This window comes from Anas acuta, chromosome 4 (genome assembly GCF_963932015.1).
Source record: "Anas acuta chromosome 4, bAnaAcu1.1, whole genome shotgun sequence".
NCBI lineage: Eukaryota > Metazoa > Chordata > Aves > Anseriformes > Anatidae > Anas > Anas acuta.
In genome coordinates this window covers 56,856,837-56,877,535 of record NC_088982.1, presented here as the reverse complement: position 1 = coordinate 56,877,535, position 20,699 = coordinate 56,856,837, and the positions used below count along the sequence as shown (strand labels likewise).

Genomic DNA, 20,699 nt, shown 5'->3' with positions numbered 1-20,699 from the left:
GTTAGTTGCAAATAAAACATCAAAAAATTGAAATGCTGAACTCATTTACAGCAGCTTGATGACTATTTTTCCATTAGTTTAACATTCTGAATTTCATAATGTCATTTATTCCTAAAGACTCTGCTGTTGTTGACTTCCACAACACACTGACTGTGGTTGTGCAGCAACCATGGATAGAGATTTACAATGTATTTTCAGCAATTAAGGTAACGTATATGATTAGAAAACAAGGTCATGAAGTTCACCAAAGACAAAAGCAAAAGACAAATGTACCTTTCTTTATGATCCAGTGTGAAATACTAATTACAATAGAAAAAAAAAAAATAATAATTTTTTGACTGCTGTTTCTCATATTAGTGTTAATTCGGACCATGAAACATATTTGTTACTTGACTAAAAATAAGGAAAAAAAAAATTAGAGAAAAAGGAGAAAAAGAAACAGGAGAGAGCTGTCTTGATGTTTTTAAGGTGAAACAAATAAAATTATTCTGTAACTAAGGGAGTTTCTTCAATTATCACTGAACCTTTTGACTGGTAATGCCAGGTCAGATTTTCCTTGCCTTCTAATAATTTATCTTAATCAACTTTCATGTAAGTTATTTTTGCATAAGAGCAGAAGTTCCTGCCTTCACTCAATTAAACTGTAAAACCCTGGCCTCACTGAACAAGTCCCACAGAATATTATATACTATCAAGATCAAAAGAAATTAATGGCTCAGGTATGTATGTATTTTTTTTTTCAGCCAAATCAATGACCAAAGAGTTTATTTTTACTACTGTTTTTTATTTACTGTAAAGTTCGTTTATTCTTGCTTTTCCACTTCTTTAATCAAGTTCTTTATTTTTCAAGCTAACATGAAACACCATTTAAAAAACATTAATACACGTCATCACATTGCTCCTGGAGTTGTTATTCCATGACATCACTTCGAGCCAAGTAGATTACACTCACACTATGTAGTTTTTTCTAGAATCCAGTCTAGATAGTCAACAACTTTTGTATAGACTCCGGGCTGCCTGGGGCGAGCGCACCCTTCACCCCAGCTGGTGATGCCCACAAGATACCACACCTCCTCATGCTTGCATGACAGTGGTCCTCCCGAGTCTCCCTGTGTCACAAAAGAAAAAGACAAGAGTACACAAGGAACAGCTGTCATCAGTATTTCTCTCTCAAAGAAAGCCTTGAAAAAAATCAGTATCATTCAGTGTTAATACCAGAATAACTGCCTATTACTTTCACTTATACCTGCTTCAGAGAGTGTAGACATTTTTCTATTTATCTAGTAAAATTACTTCTAAATACTTTCCAATCATTGCAAATTATTTTCATTTTCCTTTAAGGTTCAAAACTGTTGGGGTTTTGCTCATTCGTTTGTTTGTTTTTGACTTATCTATATTCACTGATTTAACACCCAACAAAGACCACATCAACAAATGAGAAAAATAGTAAATTTGCCAATGCTTTTTCTTATAACTTTGTTTTTGGTATGTAAATCTCAGTTCTGTATGTTATCTTGTTTGGCTGACTCTGTCCTCCCTGGGATAAAACACATTTGTTTTCCTATTTCAAATTGATCTTTCTGAACACTGGGTTCTTTACTGTAGCTGTTATGAACTGTTGGGAGAACAACAAGTGTATTATTTTCTTATAACATCACCCCCATGTTCTGTTATGCTGTATCAGATAAAGATTAATTGTCATTGAGGAAAAATTACTTCCCAGCTCCAAGAATTATTATTCCTGAATACCTAATACTGATAATAGAAACAGTGCATAAATATAGAACACAACTGTTAAATGTTTAAATTGAAAAAATATCCTACTAATCAGACAATATTTGTTTTGATTATAATTAACTCAAAATATTTAAGTTAATAGAATTGCATGAGTTTACTCTCAAGCAGAGAATTTGGCTCACTGACCTCACACTGCTGTGACATTTTCATTTCTTGTAATGAACAGACCAGTCTGTTCAAGCTGTCTTTAGCCTTCCATTCCCCTTATCCAGCACCCTCCCTTCTGGGTGATTATGGATAGCGGATGCTTTAAAATAAGCTTCATATAAAGAAATAAAAACATCACATAGGAAATCTGTGTTACTGGAGAAATGTTTTGAAATATTATACTTGCTCTCTATGGATTTCCCATATTTTAAAGGAATACTGTTTTGTTCCCTAATTGGACAAGAGTGAGAATTTGTACTTTATTCTCTCTTATATTTGCTTTTCACCATTATTATTTTTTAAGGAAAAGTGATATAATTCTTAGGAAACCAATGAATTTTGTTTCAATACTTAACTTGAAACACAAAGTGGGAAGTTAACTTTGTTCCCTTTGTAGGAGACACTATAGAAGGAGTGTGTGTGTCTCTCTCTATATATGTATACACTCAGTATTTTTATCTGGAGCCACATAAAGTCTATCCCTGAGGATTTCAATGTCACATAAGAAGCATTCTCCACGTAACTTGATTATCAGTGCTTTCAGCAAGCAAAAGTGATATGTTAAACAGCTCTATTTATAAATATATTTTTGTTATGAAAATTAAACATGTTATTATGGTATCCAATTATATATTTAAACATATGTTTGGAATACATTACTATATATGACTTCTTTCCATTACCTTGCAAGCATCCTTTCCACCTTCATCATAGCCAGCACAGATCACATTGTCATCTAGTGTGCGCTTCCGGTATCTTGCCTGGCATTCCTCTTTTGACATTAGGGGAACAGTAACTTTCTGAAGAATATCTTCTACAAGACCTATGCAATAGGTGGTATGATCAGACAAGTGTCCATTTCTAACAAATAAAAGTTAAAATTAAACTCTAGAAATCTCCATACAGTGACATTGCAAAGTCAGAGGTCAATTGTTTTTAGTGTGCAATTAGACAGTCATGATGTTGTTTTCCCTTTTTTTGTATGTGTGTTAGTAAACAATGTTGACTGTCTGTTTTTGTTTGTTTTTGGAATGTTTTTAAAACACCATGTTACCTGAGTATTACTTATGACCAGGAAAGGTTCAAAACTCTTGTGTGATTTGCTGTGAACCCCTATATGAGTATCTTTTTCAGAACTTGGAGTCTTGGATCCAGTATTCCTACTAAAGACATTACTTTGTACTATTGATAATTATTTCTTAGTAATGTATTACAATAGAGTTGCAATACAGTAAGATTGCAATACCTCCCAATTTCCAAATCTGTGCTGCTCCACAGTCTACAAAATGAAGGAATTTCCATGTAGAGCAAATAAAAGTATTTGAGAGCAGCCTTTTATTACAAATTAACAGAAGAAATTAGCCCAGACAATATCTGCCAGAGTTTTTTTTCAATTTCACATTGAAATCTAACTCTCAAACAGGAAGGTGTGGAAAAGAGGGAACTCGGTTTAAGTAGGTTTGTCTATATATGTAATAACAGACTTTGATAACTAACAGCTATTTGGCAAGTAAGGTCAGAGTAATTCAACCATATCTAATATCAAATACTATCAAAACACAAAGGTCATTGTTATTGTTCATAAACAACCTTCAGAATCATAAAAGCAACATACTTCTACCTCTGATTCTACCTCTGATTGTTGAAGTCATATGAATAAAATCACATCAAAAAGAAAAGTATGAGTTATGTGTAGACTGTAATTCAAGATCCTACAGTTCACCATTAAATCTATTATCTATATCTCAATATGTGAATTATTTGTATTATTATTTTATACTATTATCTCTATCTCACCTCATAACTTGAAGTATCTCTGTAAGCATAAAAGACAATGTGAAACTAGCTAACTTGCAGTGCTCATCTACCTACCACAGGAAAGCCTGAGAAAACAATGTAGAGAATCAAACTAAAGGAGTAGTTATATTCGTGTTCATTGACTCTGATGACTGTTATGGATTCATATAAACAAGGCTATGAGCAAATGCATGTTCTTTGTGTAGCTTGTGATCACAATTCCTGGATTCAAGACTCAAGAGGGTATTTTGGGAGGTGTGGTTTTGTTTGTTTGTTTAAACACAATTTTTCAAATAAAATAGCACACTTTAAATATTTATCTGTACCTCTTTCCTTTCTGTAACCCCATCCAATTACCCAACAGTCAGTATAAAGTATGTTAGCTTCTTCTTTTGATGGCAGGCAAATAGGTAGTTGAAGATCTAAAATAGAATTTAAAATATTAGTTTGGCTAGTGGAGACAGCTACAATATTAAGGTTTTATGGGCATCTACATAGCCCCTGAAGATAGCCTACATGTTATGCTTTGTACCTTACAGTAGATATCTCCCCCGTCATGTGAATAAAAGCCACACAATTTCTTTTCAACTCCAACAGAATGAGATTCTCCATAAAACCCAGTAATATTAAGGGAAACCATCCCAGTTTTCATGAACTGCCACACCAAAACCAGCCTATATCATCCTGCACATCTTCAGAATACCTCTGAAATACACTACATACCAGTAAAATTCATAGGTTTATCAAGTTTCAGTAAAGCAATGTCATATCCAGTCTGTGCATATGTATACCGAGGGTGAATAATAATCTCTTCCACTTTGAAGAAAGGTGTATCCTCTTTTATTTCTGATTGTTTTAAAATACCAGCATAAACACGCCAAATGTTGGGATTCTGACGACTGAGGAAAAAAAGGCAAACAGTCAGTCTGTGGCACAAAGATTTACACTTATTCAGAGTTTGTGTGCAGGTGTCAACATCCTCTGTCCCTCCCAAGTATAACGTGAACAGCACGGAGGTCACTCTTCCCGTTTGCATTTTCACACTCTCAAGTCTAAAAAGGTTTGTCTTCCACTTCCATTCCTTCCACTTCTCATTTCTTTTGTTCCACTTTCTAGTTATATTGTAATCCCCACATCAGTCTCCCCTCTCTTTTATGTTCAGAATCTCAGTATCCTGATTTTTTTTCACACTCCTTCCCCTTTCGCCTTCTTTCATTTTCTCTTTTCTTCTTCTTTTGTTATTTTTACCTTCAAGGGCCTAATGCAAGCCCTGAAGAAGTAAATGAGACTCTTCCCATTCATTCCAGTACAACAGCTTTTGTAGTAACCAAAATAGGATTGTAAATACAAATTCAAGTAGTGTTTATTCAGACACTGCAATGAATGTAAATAGAGATTAGAAAATGTAATACCACAGACCTATATGAAAAGTTCCAGTTAACCTTTATGACTTCAACTTTACTTTGAGTACATTTAAGGGATATTTCATTGTGATATTCTCTCATTAAGGTAACATAAAAAAATTTAGTACATTCTTTGAAGAAAATGTAAAACCTGTCTTAAATGAATTTTTCAAAAAATTTGAAGATTTCATTTATTCTTAAATATCAATTGGCTTTAATAGTTTCTAATGAACACAGTCCATATTTTTAATTTTAAGATTTAATTTTTCCCCTTGCCTTTTATAGTACTGGTAGCTTCTACAACATTCAATAGCAGGTAGAGAATTTTATTCTACATACAGGGTTTTTCAGAGTCTTTAGGGCATTTAACCACTTTTATAAGGTTTGTGACTGGAAGCCAAATGTTGGCAACATTACTACATAAGAAGGGTTAAAGTATGACACTGCTTGAGCAAAAGTGCTGATTTCAGCCCATGTTGCTGGGCCAATGCTCTCTTATTTGAAGCATTTTATCTGTTACCCATGCCTTCTTTCCCATCACACACACTCAATATACAGCTTTATATTACAACTTTCACTCTGTAAATGACATGATGACATGTAAATAACATGATTACAGGTGGTGAACATCTATCAAGGGAAATGGTGATTAAATCAGCTCTTCACAATACAAGTGGTTTCATGACACAAATGTGATGGCAATTTTGTGGTCACGAGCAACACATACCATATGTCTCTGCGGAAATTAGCCTTTATCCTCTAAGCATTCAATGATCTAAATATATTCCTTACAGGTGAAACCTCTACTAAAATCAGAGTGTTAATTGACTAATTGGTAAAAATAGAAAAGAGAAAATTAATCAAAACCAGCACAATTAGGATTTCAATGCTTCAGAGAAAAGTAGCTCTTGTACTAGAAGTGACATAAATGGACCCCTAGAAGTTAACGTGTGTCCATAAAGAAGTTAACTGTGTCCATAAAACCCAGTAATATTAAGGGAAACCATCCCAGTTTTCATGAACTGCCACACCTGCTGCTGAAGGTATCAGATTGGTACCTATTGGTTCCCTGTGTACCACAGACAAATCTTTGAGATAATTATTTTAAGTATGTGAAATGGAATAATTAACAACATATTTTCCTTGGAAATATGATATTACAGTAAGAAAAAAATTATAAAGCGTGAAAATGCCTGTTACTGTAGGTATCTGGTGTCTGTTTAGAATTCCATCTCCTAGATGCATTAAAACAATTTAGCATTAGTAGCGCAATACTATGTTTTGAAGGGTTAAGTGTGGTATACCAATTATGTCAAGAATATGAATTGTCTACCTTAAAAATTCATCTTTTGGTTACATCGAAATACTTTATTCTATTCTAGTCATTTTTGTCATGCACATTTATTTTTTCTGAAAGGTAGATCTCAATTTATCTCACGTTCTGGATGAAATTTTCATTTTCAAATTTACATTTAGGACTCACCTCATGAAACAGTGAGCAGCTGTAAGAATCCACTGGTTACTGATGATAGAGCCCCCACAGTGATGTCTCCGACGAAACAATTTCACATGCAAGCTTACTTGCCATGGCCATTCACCAGGGGAAGAATCTGTCCCTCCAACTATCCTAATATTTCTTGCAGAATGCTGCATACATACTACAGAAATAATTGGAAACTGTGCTTAAGGATAATTTTCACTTGCCCATGAAAAATGAAGATGATACTATTGCTGACCTGCAAATAGGGACTGATCTTCTGCAAAGGTGATACATAAGACATTCTATCCCTTTACAATTTTTGATCATAAAGTCCAGTTTAACCAAGTTCACAATGCCACTGTCTGTGTTTACAGTGTGCAGGCTGGGCATACTTCACTTTTTCAGAACGCTTTTTAACTTCACAAGGTGTCTCATAAACATTTCAATTCAACCAATTTTCAGAAAGAAAAATAAAATATGGAGGCTTAGGCTTTCTGCACAAAAATCAGTTAAACAATGTCTCTCTTAAATGAAAGCTCTACTTACCAGTACTGGCCTTTTTTTTACATAATCGTAGTGAGTATCCAGAGATCCTTCCTGGCCCATGTTTTATTTCCACTGGAGATCCATTTGAGGACATTCTTAGATGACACTCACACTTCCTGATAATAAATTAATGCAAAGATTCAGTTTGCACTTCTTACACAGAAGACATACATTATATCCCTTCCCTAAGTTTGTGGAAGGATTCTTTCAGAAATCTTTAAACATTTTTTAATCTTACCTTTCCTCATTGCATGAATCTTGGAGGGGAAAGTATGTAAAAAATTGGCAGCGGATCATGTCTGTGCAAACCTGCTGACAGGCTTTGTGTCCTTTTGTATAAGTGACATTGAGTTCATCTCCCAAAAAATTCATATGCACATAAGTGCGAGAATTGCAGGCTGTAAAAATGAGTGTGTTCCAAGCATCAATATGTCTATTAATTTCATTAATTCAAAAGACATACTCTTAATGCAATTTATTACTTACCAGGAAAGTATCTTCTGCAATTTAGGAGACCAAAGCCCGATATTGCATTTTCTCGTAACGTAAGTGCCTCTGGTGTTCCACTTGTTGATGTCATCAGAAGGCAAAGATTTCTGAAATGAAAAAAAAAATATTAAATAACTGAATCTGTTATCTGTTCCCACATCCTAAAATTGATATTTAGGTTGAGGTAAGGGATGGTTCTTTCTCAAATGTGCTTTCCACCTCTGATTTCTGTTGACCATAGTTTTTGAATTCCTCTCACTACTGGATATGAAAGTAGAAATTTCGATTTGTAAAAATAAACACTTTCAAAAACATTAATATCATCCAAGAACTTTTCAAGTAAATGACAATACTGACAGGAAACCAGATGCCTCTTTACAATTTCATAAAACTCAGCTTTAAGTCATAAAGCAATCCCAGATATGCAGCTACAGCACAAGATCCCTGGTCACACTGGAGGACAGATGAAATGCTGACAGAAAACTATAAATGTATGAATACAACACATAAAAAACTGTGTTTTACTGAAAGTAATCCCTTAACAAGAATTTCCATAAATATAATAAAATGTTGGTTATAAAAGGCTGGGGGTTGTTGTTTTTTTCATGGTTTTGTTCTTGTTTTTTTGTCGTTGTGTGGTGGTTGTTTTTAATATTTGCTTAGAGAATTAAAAGTTCTCATATTTACCTTTGTGATGCTATTTGCCATTCCTTGGTGAAAAATGTAAAGAACAGGCAATTTGGAAAATAAGTACAAATAGTTTGGCAGACAGAGGTATCGGGAGTGAAGAAACTTGTAACATTCATTCCTGAAAATTCTTGATGTTCAAAAAGGTCCATTTTACAATCTGTATAAAAGAAGAACAGAGTATCAAAATTCCGATGATTTTCTGTCATCAGAATATTAAGATTTACAAATCATTCATTTGTATTTTTTTCACATTTTCCTTCCTTTGTGACTGATAAAATGAAAAGAAGAGAAAAAAGCAGTAAAAGTGAGAGGCAGATCTTAATGTGACTCCCGATCATTTGATGAGTTAAAAAAAAAAAAAAAAAAAAAAAAAACATAAAAAATACAGGACATTAATTATACAATAGAAACACACAAATCAACAACAACACTTAAAAAAAAAAAAAAGAGAGAGAGTAGAAAATAAGGGTTAATTAATTCTGATAATTAGTAGGTAAGACCCTCTGTTAAAGACTAAATAGAGCAAATAGCTTTTTGAGGAAATGATATTCAAAATAGAAATATGGATTTTAGGGACACAAACCCAAGAACCTTCAATGGCCTCAAAGAAGGCACTTTGCAAAAGGCAGAATGTAAGACAAATTACTATGGACAAATAATAGCATGAGTGCATAAGGGCAAAATCAGAAAGGCAAAGGCACAAAATGAAAGGCCAAGCAGCAAGGAACAAATTCTCAAAAGAAAAATATTTATTCAGTTCCAAATAATTAGCATTAGGAAAGGAGCTGGGATTCTGCTCAGGGAAGAAGTAAAGTTAATGACAGAGGACACAAGAAAAGCTTAAGAACAGCCTCTCTCTTAAGGAAACAAACTGCAGTTAGATGGTCAATAACATTAGCATTACTGAGCAGAGGGAAGAGGACATGTTAGAACAGGAAATAGAGAAATCCCATAATAATGATGATTTCAGTGTTCTTAGAATCTGACTGAAGGAATCTCAAAGTTTCTTGGTAGAATTTAGTTTTTGGTGTTCACAGAGGATAGATGTGATTCCCAACACTTTGAAAGGGGAAGTACAGCATCTGTATTTAAAACGATGAAGCTAGAACATAAACAATGTAGGATTAGTGAGTCTAAACAGTAATGAAAAGGTAGAACAAATATTCAAGTAAATCCATTTCAGATATTTACAACACGAGACAGGAGATGACACCGAAATTTACAAATATTTTTGACAAACCTCTATCTGAACAGGTAGAATTGATCTGTCTTGGATTAGAACAAATGACCTCTTTAGATGACCTTGTTATCCAACAGTACTGTCTAGGCTTCTATGATCTCATGATTTATTTCTTCTCTCTCCCTTCCTCTTGCCTTTCTTGCAAGACAGAAAAAGCAAGAACAGACGGGTAGAAATGAGGCTGAACTTCACATGCATTCAGAAATTCTGATTTCATTTAAAGATAGATCATTAATGTCATGTCACCACTGTCATAAACCATAAATATCCTTGATGAAGTCTCAAGTGTTTGTTGACTTTATCTTAATATCATATTGTTTGTCCATATGCTATAGTCCTCTGATTCTTCTCAAAGTCTATCACCAGGACCCTCCAGAGTACTGGGATTTTTCTCCTAACAATGAATCTATCTGCCTAGTTTCTCTTAATGGAGCAATTTGTAAAATAACCTTCCTTCCATCCTTTCTTAGAGACAGAGAGAGAATAGCCAAATTTTCTTCTCTTTACAAACCTTTTTCTTCCTTTTATATTCTTCACACTTCATTTTTCTGTAAGTGCACTCATTCTTAAGATCTGAATCAACTACTTTTTCAATAATTTCCAAAGATTATTCCTCCAGTAGGACTGAAAGAGTCTGAATAAAACATGTTGATATAGAAAGAAAGATTCAGCAAGTTTAGGAAATATAAAAAGTGATTTGTATGGGAAAACTACATTAACTGTGAACTAAAATAAGGCTACATGGAAGTATAATGTCATCACTGTTCAGAAGGGAAAATACCAGACAGTAGGATAAGGTGGAGTTAGAATTAAAACAAACAAAATGAACTGAAGATGTTTTGATTAAGAATAAGAAGATATAATTCATACAGTCTGATCTAAGAGTTTTGCCTGAGTAATGATTACAAGAAGTAGCACAAACTCTGCTTTCATCAAAATCACCTGCAGAACACAGTGTTCCTTCATATTAGGCAGTTGTATCAGAAAACTGCAGGTCTTCATTAAAAACTTCTAAGCACATACATGGTATACCAACAGAATTTAGAAAGATTTATATTCCTCTTGTCCTTTGACTTTGATGGGATTTTATCTTTCATTTTTGTATCTATGATGCAAAGATAAACTGCAGTTTCATCAGGCTAATCTAGTGAAAGAATTCTTCAATCACCAAAGCAGACAACTGTTTTTGCAACACATAAAAATAAAATGGAAAAAATATATATTTAAAAACTCTTTTGTGCCTGAGAGTACTAACTGTAATTCCAAGAATAAGTTGTAATTCTTGTAATTACAAGAAAAATATTGTAATTCTTTTATGAAATGAAACATTGATCATGTCAGAGACAGACTGCACCTCATTATCCATAACACTTGAATCTAAACTAAATCAACAGAGATTTTTAATTACCTATTTCAGAAAGCTGACATGGCTTTAAGGAGAATCCAGACACAACCTCATCAAGCACCCTTATGCTGGTTGGAGTTCCTAACCTGGTATGTTTCAAGAAGCATTTTTCACTGAGTGATAAAGAATAAAGAAAGAAGTAAGACAACAGATCATCTTCCTTACTCTACATCAATCTTCTGATTCCCTAATTCCTACCATGGGCCACAGCAACCTCCAATATCCATAAAAACCTTCAAATGAGAAACATATCCAATTGAACAACGTTTAACTTGTAAAACTGAGCAGGCTAACAGCTCAAAAATAGTCCAAGTACATATGAAAGAATGTCTCTGGTTGCACTGATGATGTTATTTTCAATAAGCAATAAGCAGAGCAAGATTTAACTGAGCAATAATGCTACACAACAATAGTTTGCATTTGAATATCTCCAGGGAATATTTTTTTTTCAGTGCTATGACAAGTTTTTCTTTCTCACCAATGGACAGATGAAAGCTAACTTACTGCAGATATTTTCCTACCAGTATGTCTGATTAAACATTACAAGGATTAGCAGTCAAGGAAAAAAAAATATATTTCCTTGAATAAATTCACCCTAGACTGCTCTGACATTGTTGTTGACATTTTGTTGACTAAAGCACAGCACTGACCAAGAAAAGGGATCAAACCTGTATTTACCGAAAGCTTTCATTGTGAAAAGTTTTTGAGGCATATGTAAAAAAATGACAGTGGTCATCATTGGTGCATCTTTTTTGACACTGTTGATAGCTCTCAGCCACAGTAACGTCATAATTTTCCCCTTCCATATCGAGACCTATGTGGACATCTGGGCTGCAAGCTGTGGAAAAAAGAAAGAGACAAAGTTCTGAAAGCATTCTTCTACTCTCTCTCTCTTTTTTTTTTTTCTTTTTTCTTTTTTCTTTTTTATTTTTCTTTTTTTTTCTTTTTTTTCTTCTTTTTTTTTTTCCTCAAACTGCCCAAAAGATGGCAGTTCATACAGCAAAGCCCTTGTAATCCTAATGTCACTTCCTGTGCTCACTTCAGCTACATCACACTTCATATATGCCTCTAGTAACAAAATCAGAAGTGTAGGCATAACGTGGCAGAGGAAAAACTGACAGACTTTGATACTGCCTCTACCTACACCAAGATCATGATGAAGTTAATCATGCAAGAACTCAGGATTAATACTAAAACACATACTTATCTATTTCCAAATTTATATGACAGTTCAAAACTCCAAATATATTCTGATAAGCAACAGCCATCTCCCATTTGAGCCAAAAGATTCAATTTACATTGCATAAAGGCAAAATTTTGACCATGGAGTTTGACATAGATTTTGCCCCCACAGGTTTCACCTTAAGGTCAATAGGGTCTTTTCACAGAACACATGAGTAAGCCAAACCCTGGTGGGTTTTTTAAACAGGATGGGGTACAAAAGGGCTTTTAAAAGTCCTGAATGCCATGAAAGGCTTGTTCCAGTCAGAAGTAAACACAACTGATCTATCAATAATCTGCAATTGCGAATTTGCATCAAGTAGGACCCATTTAGCTCTTTAAATTAATCTTTACGACTGGAGGTGTCAGTTATATATCTGCTTCTAGCAAATGAAACCATGGCAGCTGGAGGTCCCACTCCCCTTTTCTGTGGAGCCTTAGCAGTGCATAGTTGAAAACAGTGGAAGATTGTTAAGTCGTGTATGAAAGAGATATAGCAAAAGACATAGATTTCACTGCCTGGCTGCTTCCTAACTCAGTTCCTGTTTTCAAAATATCTGCTACATGATAAAATTCATACATGTGAATAGCTATATCTTACCACTAATTTTGATGTTACATTGTTTTAAAGAATGTCCAGAAACAGCTCCTTCCATATCCACTTTTGGCAACATTTCAGTATCACTGTCTTTTAAGTAGCAGGAAAACCTGTGTTTTAAAATGCAGCAATTCACAGTTTTTCAGTATAACACAGTCCTTCCTAAAAGTTTCTGAGGTGAAATGCAAGTTGATCATTGTTCCTCAACATGAAAATGAAGACAATAAAAGCAATTTAGAGACAGACAGGGTGAAACTGCAGCTGCTCTGTTGGCATTAGCATGCTTGGTGGCAAATGAAAATACATGGTATATGTGAAAGCTCCAAAAGGTCTCCTTCAAGCAAGAAGCACAGCCCTGTTCCACCACTTGTAACTGGGTTAGAAAGAAAGAAACACACTGGGCACACAGAGGAAAGGCAGCCTCATCTCAGGCTATTGACACTAAATCAAGAGAAAAATATTCTGAAGAGAACAGATAGGGAAGAGGGGTGCAATAGAGGGGATCACCGGAGACATAAAATTGGTCACATGGTCCCTCAGCAATAAGTGTGGCACAGAGGAAGAAGCACACTGCAGGTGCTATTTCCTTGGAAGGGTTGGTATGTGAGTGTGAAAGATTCGCTGTTGCCAAATTTAATCTTTCAAAGTTCAGCAAATACTCTTCTAGATTATCGTTTTTAAAGATGCATGGCATTGTCTTCCTTGGCAACCTTGTAGCCTTCTCTGCATGCCTATGTTCTGTCAAAATGTTACTGAGCTCCTAACATTATCACAGGACACCAGCAAAATCCACAAGAATACGAGCATTTTACCTCTTTGCAGGATCTTTAGTCCATGTCACTGGCAAGTATGTGAAGAGCAGACAGGTAGGATGGTAAGTACACACTATTTGACAGTAATTGGCACTTGGTGTGAAAACTGTGGAGAGGTCTCCTCCTTGGAAGTATGTATTTTCATAGATCTGAGTCACACATTCTGATATGGAATAACAAAATATGTAAATTGTTAGAGATAGGAGTATGGACAGTTAATCAGGAGAGGGTGATGCCACTGCCCCTTCTTGACATTGACCATGCTTTTGACTCCTTTGGCAGGAGAAGAGGGCAAGGGGGGCGAGTAGAACCATTCCTCTGAAAGTCTTGTACTTGCTGTCCAGCCTGGTAGAAATAAAACTGTCTGGGGTATCTCTGTCCTCTCCCTCACCCCACACCCAAGGCTGGAGCAGGGCAGCTTGAGCAGTGACAGAAGCCCTAGCAGCAAGGTCAGCCATGAGGCCACGAGGTAAGTGCCACTCATAGCAGATCTCAGGAGCAGCAGAAGCATCTTCCAAGGTATATCTTCCAGTATAGAGAGCCATTAAAAGGAAAACCAGGAGGATGTACAGAGACCAAAGAGAGTTAGAAAATTGTATGTGTAGATTGTCCTATTGCTGAATGATGCTTTGAGGCCAGATTCACAGTCAGTGCCACTGTGTTTAGCTTCAGATACTTCCAGCTTCCTTACAATCTGCCTCAAACCTAGTCTGACTTGCTTCTTAACAACAACAACAAAAGTACTGATCCAGGAGCAATATCTCAAGAATCTCCTAGAATACAAATAAAGTGGATTACCACCTCAGATATTCAGGAATTCATCAATCCCATATTGAATTCTCTAATAAAGTCCACTCACGCTGCACAGCCATGTGACTGGAATGAAAGTAGCTAAGTGGCAGCCCTTCCCATCTTTCCAAATTAAGGAATTTGTCAGATCTCCTTGTTAAAATATCCAGAATAATAATAAATAAATATCCAGAATTTTCTGGTGTAGACATTTTCATGACCTTTTTTTAAAAACTGGTATTTATTATTCTGTTTAAAAACTGGTACTTGTTATTATTCTTATAGAATTTCTTTGCCCAACTTTGCCACCAACAGAAAAGCATTTTCTATTACTTAGATAACTTTAAATTATTTATGAAGTAAAATGAAAAGACTATTGCAATTGTTGTATCAGACATTTTGGATATTATTTACCATCTATTAATGTAAGTTGGTATGCCCTAAAAATTAAAAATAAATAAAAAATCATGGAGTTTAATATTATGTTTGACTTTTAATACCACATAAAACTAGGCCAGCTCTGAATACCTTAGTTTAATAAAGATATTTATTTCCTGAGCCTTAGATATGTTCCAAGATTTCAGTTCTACTGAGATTTTAATCTGGGTAAAATGTTTCTGGAATAATAGTACATTTGTCAAAGATATTTTGCTAAAAAGCTGCATTACCTCATTGTCCTCTGAGAAAACAGATAACACATTACTGAATGTAAACCTGTGTTAGGCCTTAGTTATAATTTATCAGCACAGGGAACTTCAGGGAAGTACAAAGAAAATTTTGACTTTTACAAACCAAAGTAAATCATTAACGCATTGAAAAACACACACAGTCATAATGCACCCCAGCACCAACACAAATCACTGCCAGCTTTACAGGGCACTAATTTGTGCAGGGAGGAAGCAGCTCCCTTCCTAATTGGCTGCCCACGTTGTTAGCTTTGCTGTTGGGTGCACAGAACTTTCTGAAGATTGCATTGGTTTCACAGAGAAGAGTTTGATACAGCCTTGGTCTGACAGAAAACTGCCTACAGCATGGTTCCAGGTGCACTGGGCAAGGTGAAAGCATGGGGAAGGTTGGAAGAAAAATGTCAGTAAAGCCCATTAGAAACTTCAATCCCTATCACAGGGATGGAAAAAACAATTAGAAACCTCCATCCTCCGTGAGTTACCCAAAATTAACTGAGTGTAACCCCACTCTCTCAGGACTAGGTTGCACTTAGGACTGTGTGTCCCCCCACCAAAATCATGCTGCTCTGTAGCTCTACTCACTCTGCATAAAAATGTTAAGGCCATTTGAATATTACTCTTTTTAATCTCCCCTTCCAGATGAGCTACATTACTCTGTGTACCTGTCTTAGGAATTATATATTGACTTACCACCGTAAACTGAAGCAAGTAAGAAAATGAAATAAAAAGTCTGATAAATCCAAATCATCCTAAAAAACACAAAATTATTCTTAGGATATTTTTAATAGATGGCACATATTTAGCTTTACAGAGTACCCCAATGCATATCATGTGTAATCTTATGCTATTGATTCAAAATTATATGCAGTTACAGCATAAATGCAGTCACACACAACAGAAACACAGGTTTAGTCCTTTACTTGTGGTTGCAAGAAGTAATAAACCTTATAAGTGCTTGGAGAATTCCTGCTTTGTTTCACATTAGCGTATTTATTGTTACTTAGACCGAGAGCAATATTCTATCAGAGTATCATTAATCCTGGTAGTTAAATGGATATTATTATCAACACAATAAACAAATGACTCACACTCACCACTTCTGGCACATGTTATCAGAATTTTAAATTTATTTCTATATTCTTTTTTTTACATGCTAAACATAAGCTGAGAAAGACTCAAATCAGCCACACAACATAATCCACAAATAGATCAATATACACTGCATTGTTGTTATGAAAACCTTTCAATGAATATCAATTGCAGTTGTTACATACCTGAATATATGGTAGGTCTGGATGAATGGATAAGGTTTATGTTCCACTGGGAAAAAAAAAAAAAAAAAAAATGGTTGCGTTAAATATTACTGTGCCTGTGCCTGCAATGCTAACTTTAATGTTGAACTTTGAATGGGTGCTCATTCTGTCAATATTGTTACTGACCTTGGGCTGTATTTTCAGAGTGCATATAACCAGCACTGCACTGAAATCAAAGTGCAGGTTAACATCATCTAAGCCTTTGCCTCTTGATGACATTTTAAAATAAAAGGTTTGGAGCAGCCAGCCTCTGCTATTACCACAAGAACCAACATTAAAAAAAAAAAAAAAAAAAAAAAAAAAAAAAAAGATTCATACTTATATCAGTATTAATCTCAAGAGTAAATCCTGAGCTAACAGGGAATATTGGTGTGAGATCAGTACAAATGGCATCTCAGGCCCGCGTAAATGACAACATTAAGAAACTAATGAAACCGAGGGGTGACTCATATCTGTTTTCTTACTATTATAGCAGGCATTCCCTTGGCAAATAGCATATCCTTTAGCTATGTATTCTGCGCTATTTTCCCTAACATCATTTCATGTTCTTATTCCTCTGCAGAAATTATTCTGTATGCGTCTTCAAGAGTGTTTTACTGTGGTCCTTGCTACACTCCTTTTCTCTTTTGTTGTTAGATGCAGCTCACAACACCTTCAGTTTGCCAGAAGCCAGAAAAAAAAAAAAAATCTGTTTGCATAGGTATAAAATGTAAGTACACCAACAAGAAGTCAAACTTAATTTAAAGCTGATCTGGTTTTGATTTCCAGCATTCTTTCTCACTCATGTGATAAAAGGAAATAAATTTCAAATTAAAAAATAAATAAAAAACACGGATCATTTCAAAGTGAAATTGCCAAAGGGCAATACCTTTCCCCTGTTTTTCCTCTTTTCTTTTAGACTGAATATGCTAGCAAGACAGATAAATATGTTCGAGTCAAAAAGAGTTCAGATCAAAACATTTCAGCCAACTGTGATTGTTTTGAGCATGCTGATGGTTGAAACAATTTCCTTATGATTGATGTGTCAGTGATGCGTCCAAGTCCTCCTCCTTGCAGTGGAAGAACTGTCTGAAAGAGCCTTTGTGCCCTCCCATGTGTCAGTTTGCTTTGCCATCACATGCTTGCAGGAGAGGGTTCAAACACAACAGCCCTCATCTTAAAGTGCTATTTACTGTTATAAGTGTGTCGCAATGACAAGGGAGAGTGCTGGAAGGCTTTACTGCAAAACACATTGTTAGTTTATTCCTGCAGTATGAAGTGTTTTGAGACTATGATGCAGCTCTGACTTTCTTCAGCTCAGACCAGATTTTCCAATGGCCACAGGGTCCAGAGTTATGGTGGGATAACAGCTTTGGGAAAGGACATTGCGTTGTCACCAACAAAGTAATTAGTCTATCTTTCCTCATCTCAAAAGGGATGATAATCCTTTACACTTCTGGAAAAATTATCACCTTTGAGTTACAGAATTCTCATATTCCTGAATGAAATCACACACACACACACAAAATGTATCAGACTATAACCAAAAAAAGCTTTTGTGTTACTTAACCTACATTAGTATTCTATTAGAACTTTGTGGTTATTTGGGTGCATTTAACTTAGTGGCACAAAGGCTTTAAAACCTCTCTCCAAGGGCTTTTAATTTCTTCATTTCATTTCTCAGCTGGGTTTTCCAACTCAGATATTGTACAGTGCTATTTCAGTTCATTACCACTTCATTAAAAGAGAGAGAGAGAGAGAAGAAGAAGAAAAAGAAAACCCAAATACTTTTGGAAAAATAACTCATACAGTTCAAATGGGCAGAAAAAATGGGGAAGATTGATAACAAATTTAACCAAGACTATGCTTCTCGGCATACAATATCAATATGCAATCATATAAACTCATCAGAAGCTTCTATAAGATTTTGTTTGCATACTCCATTCTCTGCATTTTAGAAATTTGTCTAAGAAGAGGGAATCTGGATTGTTTCATTGTTTCATAAGCAAACTATTGAGGGAAAAAGAAAAAAAAAAAAAAAGACTTTCTTAAAGCAGCACTTCTCAAATTTATGTATCTAATTCCTTCCAAAAGCATGTATCATTTTAAGTACATCTATGAGTGCATCAATTGGATGTGATGGTAAAACTAAAAACTAAGGCAGCAAGGCTATTTGAAGAGAATCATAACAAGCACATTCACTTTGGAAAATAAAAACATGTTCTTTCAGGGGACGCATTCCTACTCATGTGACCAATGTTGCCTTGTTTATTTTGGGGCACTGTTAATCAAATCAGCAGTTGTACCTCTGTACAGAGAAAACAATGTGCTACGAACTGCTTGTTCCTGAATGAGCTATTGTTCATTACATTATAGGGCATGTTTATAACAGGACAAATTATGAAATATGCTGAGGCAATTTCTTACCTGGTACCAGATTATGGAGCTTCTCTGAAATCCATAGATTTCATGTCTTATGTTAGGAGAGGAGGTAGAAATTCAGTGCAATTCTAAAAACATCTCATACTCCTTAGGCTCGTAAAGGCTTCCTGTAACATTAGAGCTGCCTGAATTCCCTCATTGTGCTCATTTATCCACCAGTAATATTCTGGTAACTAACCAGGATATTGTAATTAAGAGTTAGCAATTCAGATGACAGGGTTTAAAAGAAGAGCTCATCAAAATATTTTGATAAAATTGAAACATTTTTGATGATATAAGTGCAAATTTCAGATGAATTGTCTGAAACAAAATGGAGTGCTTGTGTCTGTTTTGACTGTCCTGTTTCATCATGACTTGGTACTAAAAAAACGCTGCTTCAGCCTAAACTGGCAGCAAGTTCGTTAAAATGAAGTCTCCCTTGCTGTGCAATTGCCTAGTAATTTGATATTTTTTTCTGCTGATTCCAATCATGATTTATGCAAAATCTTGTTCATTAGCAATAGTGGCAGGAAAATCACTTCTGCTGGGTATCAGGAATTGTTAAGTTGTGCTTTTCTGGAAATTAATAATGGCACACTGCTCTTAGTCTGACTTAGGTCTAATTCTGCCTGCCAAAACAAAAACTCACAGCAATCCTATTCAAAAATTCAAGATTTCTTACAGCAATCCTATTCAAAAAGCAGCTTCGACATGGGAGAGGAAATACCTCAGAGATCTGTGAGTATCTAGCCTCTGTGATGAGACACCCCCAAGTCATAACCTGGAACAAGAGAAAGAGTATCTCTGAGGAAATGAAGGAAGGAACCAGCAAAACAGTAACTGTGCAAGGCCACATTTCTATATGGCTTTGTGGACATCCTCCCAGCTGAATAAGGGTGCTACATCAGTATCACAAATATGGTTCTGAATGCTGCAGCAGAAAAACACAACTGAAAATTCTGAAATATTCTCTCTGTATCTTTAACTCTGTGAGTTATAATTACATGTACAAAACAGGCCAGAGTGTGATACCAAATGCTGTTAAAACAGGTTCTAAAAAATTCAATCTTTCCTTTTTACAATAAAAAAATCTGAGGCATTTTCATCTGTGTCCAAAGCACATTATCTGAGTGAAGAACCAGCTTTCTTACTAGGCCAAAGTCTTCTCGTGTTTGGCTTGATTCCATACAAAAGGGCTGCAAAACAATGGCTAGAAAAACTTAATCTTCCATTCATTGAAGGTATTGGACAGCAATTTATATTAAAGTAAAAGCAGCATGGTAGTTCCATTTTCTGAGATTACATGTCAACAATAGTCTTCCTAGAAATACAGCCTAGAAATAATTGCACTTCAGATGTCAAAAAAAGAAATCAATGCAAATTAAAATCAGGTCATAGAAAAAAACAGAAGACAGCAATGAATACTAACTAACAAAGCACTACCAGGTTTGTTTTGCAAAATGCTTTTTGTTTCTTTTTTTCCTATAAATAGATTTGTGGTTTGTTTGTTTGTTTGTTTTTTCGTATAAATAGAGAAATACCTAACCGCCCAACTCCTTGCCTCTTGCTGATAAAAAAAACATATGCTGGACAGTGTTAGGCATTAGAGAAGAAAGAGACACCATTTCAACCTACTGAAGGGTACCAGTGACTTGACCAGGCCCTGTAAATCTTGGCCAGTGAAAATCATCAAATAGTAACTATTGAGGAAACTCTGTGTTTCCCTAAACTACTAGCCTGGGGTGAGGTCTACAGGTTTGGGCATACATTCTTTTATTACTGATTACCTCTCTTATCTATATCTATATCTATATCTATATCTATATCTATATCTATATCTTATCTGTATCTATAACTGATTACCTCTCTTATTATCATTGTATTAT

General features: G+C 35.1%; 1 protein-coding gene across 16 annotated transcripts; it reads right to left on the bottom strand.

Annotated features, from left to right (window-relative positions):
- Positions 1–763: 763 nt before the first annotated feature.
- F11 (coagulation factor XI) lies at positions 764–18,798 on the bottom strand. Of its 16 annotated transcripts, XM_068681434.1 has the most exons (15): positions 16,375–18,788; positions 15,791–15,849; positions 13,626–13,788; positions 12,817–12,923; positions 11,673–11,832; positions 10,998–11,107; positions 8,347–8,506; positions 7,657–7,766; positions 7,409–7,568; positions 7,171–7,286; positions 6,628–6,802; positions 4,465–4,640; positions 4,068–4,163; positions 2,628–2,767; positions 764–1,109 (listed from the first exon to the last, which is right to left on the bottom strand). In XM_068681434.1, the coding sequence occupies exons 2-15, from the start codon at positions 15,846–15,848 to the stop codon at positions 954–956; spliced, it is 1,887 nt and encodes a 628-aa protein (XP_068537535.1). In that variant the 5' UTR covers position 15,849; positions 16,375–18,788; the 3' UTR covers positions 764–953. The 16 variants fall into 16 exon arrangements, 11 of the variants coding, with proteins under 11 accessions (XP_068537535.1, XP_068537536.1, XP_068537546.1 ...); XM_068681435.1 differs by lacking the exon at positions 15,791–15,849; XM_068681445.1 differs by lacking the exons at positions 15,791–15,849; positions 16,375–18,788 and adding an exon at positions 13,885–15,784.
- Positions 18,799–20,699: the final 1,901 nt, after the last annotated feature.

Bases quoted from the DNA above. Each gene is read 5' to 3' on its own strand.
- F11 (XM_068681445.1), bottom strand. From the start codon at position 14,170: ATGGCTCTCTATACTGGAAGATATACCTTGGAAGATGCTTCTGCTGCT. The intron at 7,569-7,656 runs GTAAGTAATAAA...TCATTTTTACAG, and splicing joins TTGCAGAAGATACTTTCCTG to CCTGCAATTCTCGCACTTAT. The intron at 2,768-4,067 runs GTACAGATAAAT...CCTATTGCATAG, and splicing joins GGGTTACAGAAAGGAAAGAG to GTCTTGTAGAAGATATTCTT.